The following is a 13,021-nucleotide window of genomic DNA, read 5'->3' as shown; positions in this document are numbered from 1 at the left end:
CTAGGCATTGCTGTTCAGAGGGAGAAGACTGTATTCATATTTTGCAACATAGTGACTGAAATACCAAACCAGCAATCGTAACAAAATTTTTCCATGGTTTCTCAAGATCGATGTTGGAGAATGCTATAATAGCTCCTCCGACAAAATCGAGGCCATCACGTCACCTTGACCCCATTCTTGTCAAAACAAAGTCCCTGGTGACCTTGACACGGACGAGTTAATCAGTTCTCAGGTTTCCTTCAGATCGCTGTTACGTCTCCACTCGACTGTCGTTTCGTATTTCTGGATCCGCAGTAACGAGCAATGAAGGGTTAATGGCCAGGCCCGCAGGGGCAAGAAACCTATTAGCGGTGCGGGGGGAGCGCGCGTGGCGTGGCGCTGCAGCGGTCATTGTGGGGCACAAAGAGAGCGTGGCTCAGTATCGACGGTGAAAGGGGCGCCGCCGGGGAGAGAGGTATACGGGTATATAGGGGGCCCGCAGCCGCAGACCGGGCAGTGACGAGCAGCCGCTAGCAGCAGTCAGCACAAGGCACAACACACTCACCACTCCAGCCGGCGCGATGAGGCCCATGGTGAGTAGCAGCCACTGCCTCCGTGAAAGCGAGGCCTCCTCCGCCTCCGCTGCACCAGGACGCATTCTCTCAGGCGCCTTTAACTGCTTTCTCCGCTTGCTCTATCATTACATTACCTAGGAGCAGTTTGATACACGCACTCACTGCCACCGGGCCACAGTACAACATTATTTCTCTCGCGTTTAAGAAAATTCGTATAACAACAAATTTGATTTGTATAATAATAAACCGACTGTAAAGTAACATGCACAGAGATACTCTTCTTGACACTATGAAATCACTATTTTGCTTATGTGTCAGTTCCCCTAAGTCCCTTGGAAGACATTCCTTGTGCAGTTTTTGACTAGTATTGTGATAGATTTTCTCAAACATTATACCACATAGAAGCAGTTTCATTCATAATAATGCAACTATACAACCGCATAATATTATTTCCCCCACGTTTCAGAAAAATTCTTATGATAATTAAGAGAAATACAAAGTGATTTAAACAGTTACTCTGAAAACTATGAAGTGGTTATTACACTTAAAAAAAATAGAAATTTATGCATCTCTGTCCCTGAGGTACTTGACGGCCTAAACAGCTTCTGGATTGAAATGTCAGTAAGATTTATCTAGATTTCTGCTAACGTAATTGTTCTACTGTGATACCTTAACAGTGAAGAAATCAGCACCTCTGTAGTCTCCTGTCTCTGAACCGGTTTTTCCCCCCATACTTACACCTCCTGCATGCGTATATATCAGTGCGACTTCCGGTGAACGAAATCAATCTCGAATTCACGGGATTCAATTCATGAGGAATCTTCCTCTAAGGCAAAGAATGCCTAGTCCTTGCTGTGTTTCCAAATTCGCCGGTATGCTACAGGAAAATCTAGTATTTGTCGTCCGAGCAGTTGGAAGTTACGCAATAGGAGCAGACATATCCATTAGAAACATGTATTGTAATATACTGTTGTCTTCAGTCCATTTTCTGAAATGATGTCGGCTTTACGTTGCTGTATTCTCGTAACAGTGGAAAGACTGTTCACTCATTTCTGAAATGTGTTCGTTCCGTGAGGAATAAATTACGTTGTCAAACGTTGCGACGAGAGTGTCACATGTAACTACTTATATCGTGGACGGAGATGCATTTGAGAGTGATGATCTTGATGGAATAAGTCATTTAAGGAAACTGTCTACATTTACGTGTGCCGTATGAACATAACAGTAATTGCTTCTGGGCACGATACCTCATATTGTATTTCTATTGAATTGATTTAAAATTTGATGTAAATCACACACCCCGAAGCAGTTCTGTTCCTCTCAGTCACCTGAGTTGAGTAAGTTACTGTTGCCATGGCTTAGAATGCTGGGCACATTGTGCGATCCTCAAGCAGTGCTGCCGTTGTTCAGGGCAGCGGTAGAGCAATCTTTAGTGTGGTTTCAGGCTGTCTTGGATGCAAATGGTCGTCACATGACCACCGTTCGTAACCTGGAGCGTAAACATGCTGTGCAGTAACAAATGTTATCCTCTCATGTGAAGATTAAAATCCGTTACTTTCAGTGGTTTATTCGTTATTTCTCTTTCGTATTTCCTTACACATTTTCCCACAAAGTTCCATTGTTCTATGGCTAATCGTTTTTCATGGGGATCGTCCCAAGTAGCGTAAGATTGTTTTTAACCATACTCTACATCCACCTTCCAGTTAGGGGGAGTTGTTACCTCGCAGTGAAAGGAGGCATAGCAGATGCGGAAAATGCTTGCTTTTATCTCATTCATTTTATTGATATGGGAAAGGGGTGACATTGCAGATAGAAACGGGGAATAAATGAGCAAGCAAAATCCCCGGCCTGGGTGACTCACTAGTGTGCTAGTCATTGCAGGGTGGGAGCGGTGTCGACCGGAGGGGATTGAAGCATATAGAAGCAAAATGCGTGGATAAAAGTGTTGCATACGGCAATTTCTACGGTGTTATTAACAATACAAAGAAATAATTTTATTAGTAATTTCAAATTTTTATTTGTGCTCCGCTGGTCTTAAAGGCTAGCAAAGAAATTCTGATACAAATTGTCCTGTCTGTGGGGATTGGTTTTGGAAGTTGCGGGAATAAACGAGTCATCATCTGCGACAGAGACTTCATAGTATCAAAACAGGCGTAGTATATTAGATTCTTTCGAAAAGATGAAGAATCAGAGTTAAAGCGGCCAGTGGCTTATTAAGGCACATTGCTTTGACTGACTGTTCCATTCGATTATGGAATATTTTATACATAATAAATAGACAAACGTCTTACTGGTGTAATATATTCTACAAAATTTATTATTTCATTTTACAACAGTTTTCGGCTGTTACGACATCGTCGCATCGTCGTGTAGAAATACAAATACTTAAGACCGTGAAATTTTTATAGGATCAAAGATTTTAAACTAGTACATCTACAGCGTGTCTCAGTTGGTTTCCAAAGATGACAGTTGTTAATATTTGGTTTAGGACTAAAACGAGAGGAATTATTTCGGCGAAAATGTGATATAAGGTATTTAGGTTTAGTAAAATACCAGAGACAGTAAATTATTTGTTACATAATTAATTATGTAGAGGCACTACATTCTAAAAAGAATTTCACTGCCACATATATTTATCTTTGTACCTAACGATGACATGAAAGTCGAAAACCGCTTTGTAAAAGAAAATAATAAACACTGTAGAACATTAAAGCAGCGTCGTATGTGTCTTCATCCATAACGTATTATACATCACATTGTAAACAACTCCTGACGAACTGAGAGTGTTATAAAATAAAAGAGCCTCTCAGCGTTTTCGTGCTATTAAGGGCACTGGCTAGAAATGTTGCGTGTTGGAGACCCCGACCTATGGAACGCAGAATCGTACCACTGTTAGAGCATCCTGCATCCCTCTCACTGTTTCTCGAATTCGAACACGATTATTCTGACACCCAAGTTAAGTCTTCAGTTTGCGGAATAAAGTCGATTACTTGCTTTGCATGTATTTCACCAAGTCGTGTCGTGGTAGTTTGGCTTCGAGTAGATAGTAACAATATTTCAAGGTTGTTTCGATGGCAATGAAAGACGGAATTAAGACATATGTAACTGCAATAACTTCCATTGTCCTAGTGGATAAATAACAATTACGTTGCGTTTCAGTAAAGTACATGTTTTGTACGCTGCGAAGTAGTCGTGACAAGAAAAATTGCCGATCATGGTACAAGTAAAAATATTATATATAACTTTCCTTTACGGCCTGGGGGTACTGGTTTTACACACCAAACGAACCAATCACACGACCTTATGGTAGTTGTTACTGCTGTAGTCTACAGTCCGAGAGCGAGTTTGATGCAGTTTTCTACGCTACACTGTACTATGTAAACCTCATCATCTTTGAATAACGACTTCAGCCTACAGCTATTTGAACATGCTTTCCATGTTGAGACGTAGGTCTGCCTCAATTATTTGTACGTCTCGCATTTCCCTTCATAACGAAACAGAATGTTCCTTGATGCTTCCAGATGATCAAGCAGTCCTTTCTTTTAAATTGTGCATAAATTTCTTTTTCCCTTAATTCCATGCACTGTCACCTAGTATGTCACTCGATGCAACCATTTTATCTTCAGCATTCCTGTGCAGCATCATATCTGAAAAGCTTCCCTTCGTAACCGAACTACTTATCGCCCACGTTTCAATTTCGTCTAAAGCGTCACTCTAAATAACGCCACTCCAAATATCTTTAGCAGAAACTGCCTAACACGTAAATTTGTATTTGATATCAACAAATTCCTGATTTGCATTAATTCATATCGTGCTACTTCGGAATGTTGAAATGTGTGTGAAACCTTATGGGACTTAAATGCTAAGGTCATCATTCCCTAAGCTTACGCACTACTTAACCTAAATTATCCTAAGGACACACACCCATGCCCGAGGGAGGACTCGAACCTCCGCCGGGACCAGCCGCACAGTCCATGGCTGCAGCCCCCAGACCGCTCGGCTAATCCCGCGCGCTATCGTGCTACTGCTAGTCTGCAATTTACATCGTCTCTTTTTGGCTGTGTGTGATGGCTTTGTTGTCCCAGCTGGTAAACTTACCTATCTGGGGACTGATAGGGCATCAGGAGATATCAGTCAGCGAAAACATTCGGCTTCACTTTCTGTGGAAGGCATTGGTGTCATCGAGACGTTCTCTTTCGCAGATAACGGCAGTGCTTGTCGCGCTCGTGTGCGTGACTTCCTCGAGCTCCTCCCAGGCGGTCCAGCGTCGTGAGGCGGCTCTCGACAGCTACAGCTCCGGAGGTGGCGGTGACTACAGCGGCGGCTCCTACGGCGGAGGCGGCGGCGGTGGCGACGGCGGTGACTACGGCGGCGGCGCCAGCGGCGGTGGCGGCGACTACGGAGGCGCAGTCTCTGCTGCGTACAGCGGGGGCGGCGGCGGTGGTTTCACACCCAGTGCCAGCTTCGGCGGGGGCGGCGATAGCTACAGCGGAGCCGCTGCCGCTGGGGGTCAAGGCGCGTACATCGGCGGCGGCGGCGGTGACGTCGGCGGGTACGGAGGTGGAGACCTGGGCGGTGGAGACCACGCGGCCCTCGGAGGCGGCGGCTACGGCGGCGGTGCCATCGGCGGAGGCGACATCGGGGGCGGCGGCTACGGAGGAGGCGGTTACGGAGGCGGTTACGGAGGCGGATACGGTGGAGGCGGCTACGGCGGCGGCGCAGCCGGTTTCGTAGCCGAGCCGCAAGTGAAGACGGAGCTGAGGCCCTACCAGGTGCCAGTGGTGAAGATCATCCGAGTACCCGTGGCCAAGCCGATCCCGGTAGCCGTGCCGAAGCCCGTGGGCGTGAACGTGCCGCAGCCGGTGCCCGTGCACGTGAAGGTGCCGTTCGAGGTGAAGGTGCCGGTGACGCGCGTCTCCCGCGTCGAGGTCGAGAAGCCCATCCCGGTACCCATCGAGAAGCATGTGCCCCACTACATCGACAAGCCGTACCCCATCACCGTCATCAGGCACGTGCCCGTGCACGTGCCGCAGCCGTTCCCCGTGCACGTTCCCGTCTACAAGCACGTCTACCACGTACCCAAGCACCATTAGCGTCCGACTGCAGTCCTGCTGTCGCCACACGCCTCATCAATCTCCCTCACTCACATCATCCACTTTTGCTTAAATGTTGTCTTTTATTGTTGAATTTGCTTGTTTCCGTTTGTTATCTATTTTTTATACTTTTGTACATATTTTGTAATAAAATGCAGTGAAAACGTATGTAAAAGGTGAGTTATTTACTTGACACTCCTTCATCGACTCCAGCAAAAGCCTGATCTCCTCTTCAGAATCGGCTGAGAAAGGGATACGTGCTAAAAATTGAGAAAAAAGGACCGCATGATGAGAACGTTTAAGATTTCAGGGAGTAACCTCCGTGGTACGAAAGGGCTCTTGTAAAAGTTGTGGGGAAGAAGGAGTTTTGAATATATTCAACAAGTAACCGAGGAATTAGGTGAAAGTGCTGCGATGAAGTGGTTATCATTAGCACAAGAGAAGAATTCGTGGCCGGTTGCATCAAGAGGGACAAAAAAGTACATACTTTTAAGTTCTCTACAAAAGCTATTACATTGAGAATTGTAAAACTATAGTAGGTTCTCAGCACATTGCCACTGAGTTATTACTAAACTCAAGTATCGGACAATATTTGGGAATAACAATGTGGTGTGATGTGTCAGGGAATTATCACAGAGTTTCAGCTGTCGTTAAACCAATGTCAGGTCTCATTTCTGTGGTGTCACCGCCAGACACCACACTTGCTAGGTGGTAGCCTTTAAATCGGCTGCAGTCCGTTAGTATACGTCGGACCCGCGTGTCGCCACTATCAGTGATTGCAGACCGAGCGCCGCCACACGGCAGGTCTAGAGAGACTTCCTAGCACTCGCCCCAGATGTACAGCTGACTTTGCTAACGATGGTTCATTGACAAATTACGCTCTCATTTGCCGAGACGATAGTTAGCATACCCTTCAGCTACGTCATTTGCTACGACCTAGGAAAGCGCCATTACCAGTTACTATTGATGCTGTAAAACATGTACCGTCAAGAGCGATGTTCACCATTTGCGGATTAAAGTTAAGTATTCCAACAATTACGTCCTTTTTTGCTAATGTCTAACTTCCTTGACCCGTTCCAGACCTCACGCCAGCCTGCGTGAGCTAAAACGCGTGCCTTTCGGCTTCCTCTCATAGTGGGTTGGCTCTCTTGCCAATCCACAACAATTTCAATGGTAGCACTGCATGTATGGAAGCTCCAGTTGTCAACAGCAGATCGATTACAAAACAGTTTTAAGAAAACGTTATTTAAGTATGTAGAATAAATATCAGTAAGAACGGGAACATCGAGCACAAATGGCTCTGAGCACTATGGGACTTAACATCTGTGGTCATCAGTCCCCTAGAACTTAGAACTACTTAAACCTAACTAATCTAAGGAAATCACACACATCCATGCCCGAGGCAGGATTCGAACCTGTGACCTTAGCAGTCGCGCGATTCCGGACTGCGCGCCTAGAACCGCTAGACCACCGTGGCCAGCCATCGAGCACATTTAAAGTAGTGCAGTACTGACTGACGGTCACTGGTTTATATGAATGATGAGAGAGTATGAAAAAAGTCGGCACTTGAAAAAGATCCCTTGTTTCTCACCTCAGGCCTATCTAGAGTAACCAATGAAAGTTCCAAATATTCATAGCGGTTCCAGAAGTACCATCCACTACAAACCATAATGTGAATTACAGATTATAGAAATACGTGTAGATTCATCAGTCTATCCGTACCGCTCCCACAGAGAGTTTTTAGGAATCAGTTTTTATAACTACTAGCTTCCAAATAACGCTGTTGAAACACTCAAGAAGTGAAAGTAATAATAACTGCAGAAAGTGTGTGGAGCATAAGGTGACATGGTGCAGGATAGAAGAAAGTGAGAGGGAGAAAGTGCAGTTCGATGAGAGGTTGAACATATATTTGAGTGCAGGAGATGGTACAGTGATGGAGACAAGAGCCGCGCGGAGTGGCCACGCGGTTAGAGCGCCATGTCACTAATCGTGCGGCCCCTCCCGACGGAGGTTCGAGTCCTCCCTCGGAAATGGGTGTAAGTGTTGTCCTTAGCGTTGAGTTAGTTTAAGTAGTGTGTTAGTCTACAGAACGATGACCTCAGCAGTTTGGTCCCTTAGGAATTCACACACATTTTAACATTTTTGAGACAAGAGTGAAGTGGCGTCACTTCATTCACTGTATTTCTATGTCGTAAGTATCAGTACATAAATAAATGGGTTTATTAGTAGAAATATGAGTGATCCAAAACTAAACAAGAAACAAACTATCACTCTAAGCGCAAAACAATTGAAAATGAGCAATAAATTTGATGTAGAATCACTGAGCTGACTGGTGACAGAACCGGTAGTATTTAATGAGTTTTTAACGAACATACTAAATTCATTTTCTAGACTAACTGAATATTGAGCCACGTAAGTCAGTGGACAACGCATTAGAAACCTAAACTGTCCTGCAATACTAACACGACTGCCTCGTGTACCTATTAGGAAAGGTGTGAAACAGTGGTTTCCTCCTCGGTAAACCAATGTATACTAAATTGTTTGCATTAATGCACGAATGAAAGTCAAATTTTAGTTCGTATACGAACTTCGTATACGTTGCACATACACTTATTCCATGTATAACTGAACACGTTAATTAAGTTGTGTACTTCTTTCACTGTTTATGTTACGAATAAGAATACAACTAAGCTAGGAAATAATGACACATTTTTGATTGTCGCAATAGTTTCTCTCCCATGGAATGAAGGTACACAAACTGGAATTTTGTTTTTGCGCTAACAGTGAATCACACTATCTAACCGACGATTTAGAATAACGTGGCGTCATTCATATGAACATATGTAGAAAGTATTCCAAGTTAGCGACATCTGAATACATATAGGGTGGACTAATTACATTCTGCATAATAATCGCACTGTTTGCAAAGTATACGGCACAAGGCTGACGATTTAGGAGGAAATCTGAGCAGCGCTTTTAGATTGCTTGCAGATGATGCTGTCGTTTACCATGTAGTAAAGTCATCAGAAGACCAAAACGAATTACAAAATGGTTTAGATACGACATCTGTGTTGTGGACTCGGAACAACGAAAAGTGTGCGGTCAACTGCATGATTACTAAAAGGAATCCGTTAAATTTCGGTTACAAAGAAAATCACACAAATCTAAATGCTGTAAATCAACTAAATACCTAGGGATTGCAATTATGAATAACTTGAAAAGGAGCAATACACAATCTTTCTGCTACGAATGTGAAAAGGTTTTGTTGACGAAAACCTAAGAAGAGAGAAATGATCATAGTAATAAATTCTGAGAAATTAAATTTCACTCAGAAAGATTTAAGTGTTCGTTTTTCCCGCTCGCAGTTAAGGATTTAACGGTAAAGAAATGGTCTGAAGGTGGTTCAAAATGGTGCAAATGGCTCTGAGCACTATGGGACTCAACTGCTGTGGCCTTAAGTCCCCTAGAACTTAGAACTACTTAAACCTAACTAACCTAAGAATATCACACACATCCATGCCCGAGGCAGGATTCGAACCTGCGACCGTAGCGGTCGTGCGGTTCCAGACTGTAGCGCCTTTAACCGCTCGGCCACTCCGGCCGGCGAAGGTGGTTCGATGAACCAACTGCCAAGCACTCAACATTGTCCGTTCTCTACTAGTACAGTACAGTATGGGATCCTTGCCATGTAGGATTGACGGAGGACAACGGAAAAAGTTCAAAGAAGGGCAACTCGCTTTGCACGTAGGTTGCTCAGTTCTATTACTGACGTCATCCACCATCTAGAACATCACAAACTGAGATCCCGATACATTCATTACAACGGAACTGCTTGCAGTAGTGGAGGATTGTTGGTTAATGGGTATTAAAAGCGAGCTCTCATCTGAATAATGTAGGAGCTTTTGATTATAGTTCTCTGGAAAACATTTTCCAATAAAAATTCCTTATTGTACTCTTAGTGTTTGTTCATTATGGATCGGTATCTAGCTTATTACGGCATCATCAAGCGAATACTGATATTGACTTACATTTCATCTAAATTTCGTTCCTCGACTTGTTTGCGCTAGTTTTAGTCCGAACCGTGCACCTTATTCGGAAGGAAGTAGAAGATCATGTTTATAGTTAGTATAATACGTAGTGGGAGGATTTAAAGCGGGAACCCCCAAATTGTTGATAACGCCTAGAAGAAAAATTATTCTCCTATTTAGTAAGCTAACTTACTCGAAGTACCAGAAACAAGGAAGAAATCAGAAGACAATTTATATAGAGAACGCCAGTTCTTTTCGACAAGAAAGAGTTTTTTTACACGAATTTAAAAACTGTTCCTTGTATAAATACAATAGATATATTGACTACGAGGAAACCCGAGGAAAAGCAACGTGGAGCATAAAAAAATTAGGTGGAAGTAAATGTAATGACGAGAAATTAGGAAGGACAGATGGGGAAAAGAAATCTATGAAAAAGAGAGGAACCAATGGTGAATCTGCTTTGAGGTCAGTGAATACAGAAAGAACAAAGGGAGGCGAACAAGAAGAAAAAAATTACATTATGCGAGGGGAAGCTTCCGCAGCCATTGCCACTTTAAATAAATCTTTCCCGGTTGTGTGAACGCGTCGTCGTACTGTATGGACCAACGTCTCGGTCGCTGCTACATGCCGAAGCGTTGGTTCCTAAAAACATTCCCGGAAACTTTTTACTGTAGAGTGCTAGAAGTTTTACAACAGATTATCGATAATTTTCTTATAAATATGTAATGATATAAATGTTGTCACAAAAATAAAAATTTACAAAGGACGACATTAAAAAAGCCGAAAGACTAGTGAGAAGAAAATACATCAGCAGAAATTTTACTTACAAAGACAGACATATTGTGTAAGAGAGTAACAGACAGTGTTATTTATCTGAACCTGTTATTTGGTAGCCGGGTTTTCATGTTAACCGAGCTGAACGTAGCCGATTTCGGCGTCTAGGTGCCATTTTAGGATCTGTCTGATTAGTTATAATTCATCATTTCAGTGCAGATTGTTGTGGCACGGTAAGCCATGATGATTCTCCTTCCCATCCTCCGGTGTTGCTATTTTCAGTTGGTTGTTCGGAAAAGTAGGAGGAAAACATAAGAGACAATAAATATTTGGATTCATCTTACATGGTTGCTCGAATAGTCTAATTGTGTGACTGCTGTGGTATGCAGAAGATGTGGGTCGGAATACCGGTCTGTTGCTACATTGTAGCCACTCATCCAGATCGGAATATTGCCGTAGAGTCAAAACCGGTTCTGCTCACGTTGGTTAAGCTCCATTTGTGACAAGATTATCTAGTAGTACGCAAAGGAAACCAGGGCAGCGAACACTGCGATTAGTACTTATCATCGGTATTCGTAGTAGCGAGGCAAACAAGTATTAATAGTTTCTGAATGACACTGTCATCTTGAGACATTTGATAGTTTGCAAAGTTTTGGCAACATTTTCCTGTTCATCTTCTATTATTACTTAAAAAGATATATGTGAGAATATTTCGATCTTGAGTTATGAATAAGTGGAATGACCACATAAAACATAGTGGGAAAAGCGGACACCAGACTCAGATTTATCGGAAGAATCTTAAGGAAATATAACTCATCCACGAAATAAGTGGCTTATAAGGCGATTGCCCGCCCGTTTTCTTGAGTATTATTAATCTATCTGAGATCTCTGTTAGGTAGGCCTGATAGAGCGGATACAGATGATCAAACGAAGAGCAGCGCGTTTCGTCACGGGGTCATTTAGCTGGCGAGAGAGTGTTACCGAGATGCTAAACAAACTTCTCTGGCAGATGTTACAAGAGAGGCGTTGTGCATCATGGAGAGACTTCCTATTGAAATTTATGGCCGGCTGGTGTGGCCGTGCGGTTCTAGGCGCTTCCGTCTGGAACCGCGTGACCGTTACGGTCGCTGGTTCGAATCCTGCCTCGGGCATGGATGTGTGTGATGTCCTTAGGTTAGTTAGGTTTAAGTAGTTCTAAGTTCTAGGGGACTGATGACGACAGATGTTAAGTCCCATAGTCCTCAGAGACATTTGAACCATTCATTTGATTGGTGCTTTTTCTGCGGTTTTTGGCCTCAGGACAATTAAAAACCGAGTCTGACAACATATTACCTCCCTCCACATACATCTCACGCATTGACCACGAGGAGAAATTTCGAGAAACTAGAGCCAATACAGAGGCTTATCGACAATCATTCTTCCTACTCACTATTCGCTAGTGGAACAGGGTTGGAGGGATCAGATAGTAGTACCGAAAGTAGCCTCCACCACACACCATTAGGTGGCTTGCAGAGTATGATGTGGGTGTAGGGGCAGGTCACAGCCAACGTGTAGCGTGAAATTTTTGTTATACTCGTTTCATTTACTTATGGCCAAGAAAATTTTCTCTGGTTTCCACGAATAAACTTGCTAGTTTTTAGGAAATTGCCCACCAGAAACATTTATGGCAGTGTACGTCAGAGGTGCAACGAGTTCTCAAGTAAGTGAACACCAGCGTCCCTATTTCTGGGGATTTTATTTCCAGAGTTCCACAGAGCAGCCAGTCTCCAGAGTGGCGCCGCGCGCCAGTAAATGGGAGGAATGTAACAAAATTGGGTCACGGACCGCCCCGAACACACAACATGTGGGCGGATCTCTCAGTTCCTTACGCCCCCGACTGTAATGCGCGGAACTTGTCGGAGACCTACAGCAGACTGATTGGAGCGCCGGAAATCCGCCATAGTGTGTCTGAAAACCAGCAGCCCCTGTACAGACTTGCGGCCAGAGTGGGCCAGGCTGCGGAGGGCTGACTACTGCTTCAGACTAAATAACAGCTTCCTATCTCCGTACTTACAGGTTTATGTTGACGGAAACAGGATTACTTCCTGTTTAAACATTATCATCCATACAACAATCTACCTGTCATGACCACCCACCCACCCACCCCCCCAATCACCCACACACACACACACACACACACACACACACACACACACTTACACACACACATGTACACATACCCACAAGCACAAAGGCTACAATTTGATTTTTGTCTGGGGAAAGGTTGTCCCAGAAACAAAAATAATGTTCGTTTGCCTACACTCTAGTACCTCTTACGGATACTAATCAGTTATTTCCTGCGATCGCTCAATGAGTCTAAAACTATTTCGAAAGACGTATATTAATAGATGATGTTAATAAATTTCTAATGTCGCATTTATAGGGGACCTATTTCAGATAAGACGACCCCTGCATTCCCAAAGAGATTCACGGTAGGTTTTCGATCGACTGGGCTGTTGAGATATGGACTTAGGCCTAGGCTGGAACAGCCGGATAGGGGCGGCAAATATGGGTCATCAGGTGTTTTGAGACA

At 43.8% G+C, this 13,021-nt stretch overlaps 1 protein-coding gene across 1 annotated transcript in view; it reads left to right on the top strand.

Annotated features, from left to right (window-relative positions):
- The first annotated feature begins 502 nt into the window (after window positions 1–502).
- Window positions 503–13,021, top strand: part of LOC124775836 — a 46,751-nt gene continuing 34,232 nt past the window's right edge. The window contains exons 1-4 of the mRNA XM_047250671.1: window positions 503–572; window positions 4,757–5,646; window positions 5,806–5,823; window positions 12,194–12,434. Of these exons, the coding sequence (XP_047106627.1) occupies window positions 561–572; window positions 4,757–5,646; window positions 5,806–5,823; window positions 12,194–12,434 (1,161 nt within the window). The 5' untranslated portion in view covers window positions 503–560. The remainder of the gene's footprint in view (window positions 573–4,756; window positions 5,647–5,805; window positions 5,824–12,193; window positions 12,435–13,021) is intronic.

The sequence above is a fragment of the Schistocerca piceifrons genome, chromosome 2 (assembly GCF_021461385.2).
Source record: "Schistocerca piceifrons isolate TAMUIC-IGC-003096 chromosome 2, iqSchPice1.1, whole genome shotgun sequence".
NCBI lineage: Eukaryota > Metazoa > Arthropoda > Insecta > Orthoptera > Acrididae > Schistocerca > Schistocerca piceifrons.
This window is presented reverse-complemented; position numbering and strand designations above follow the sequence as displayed.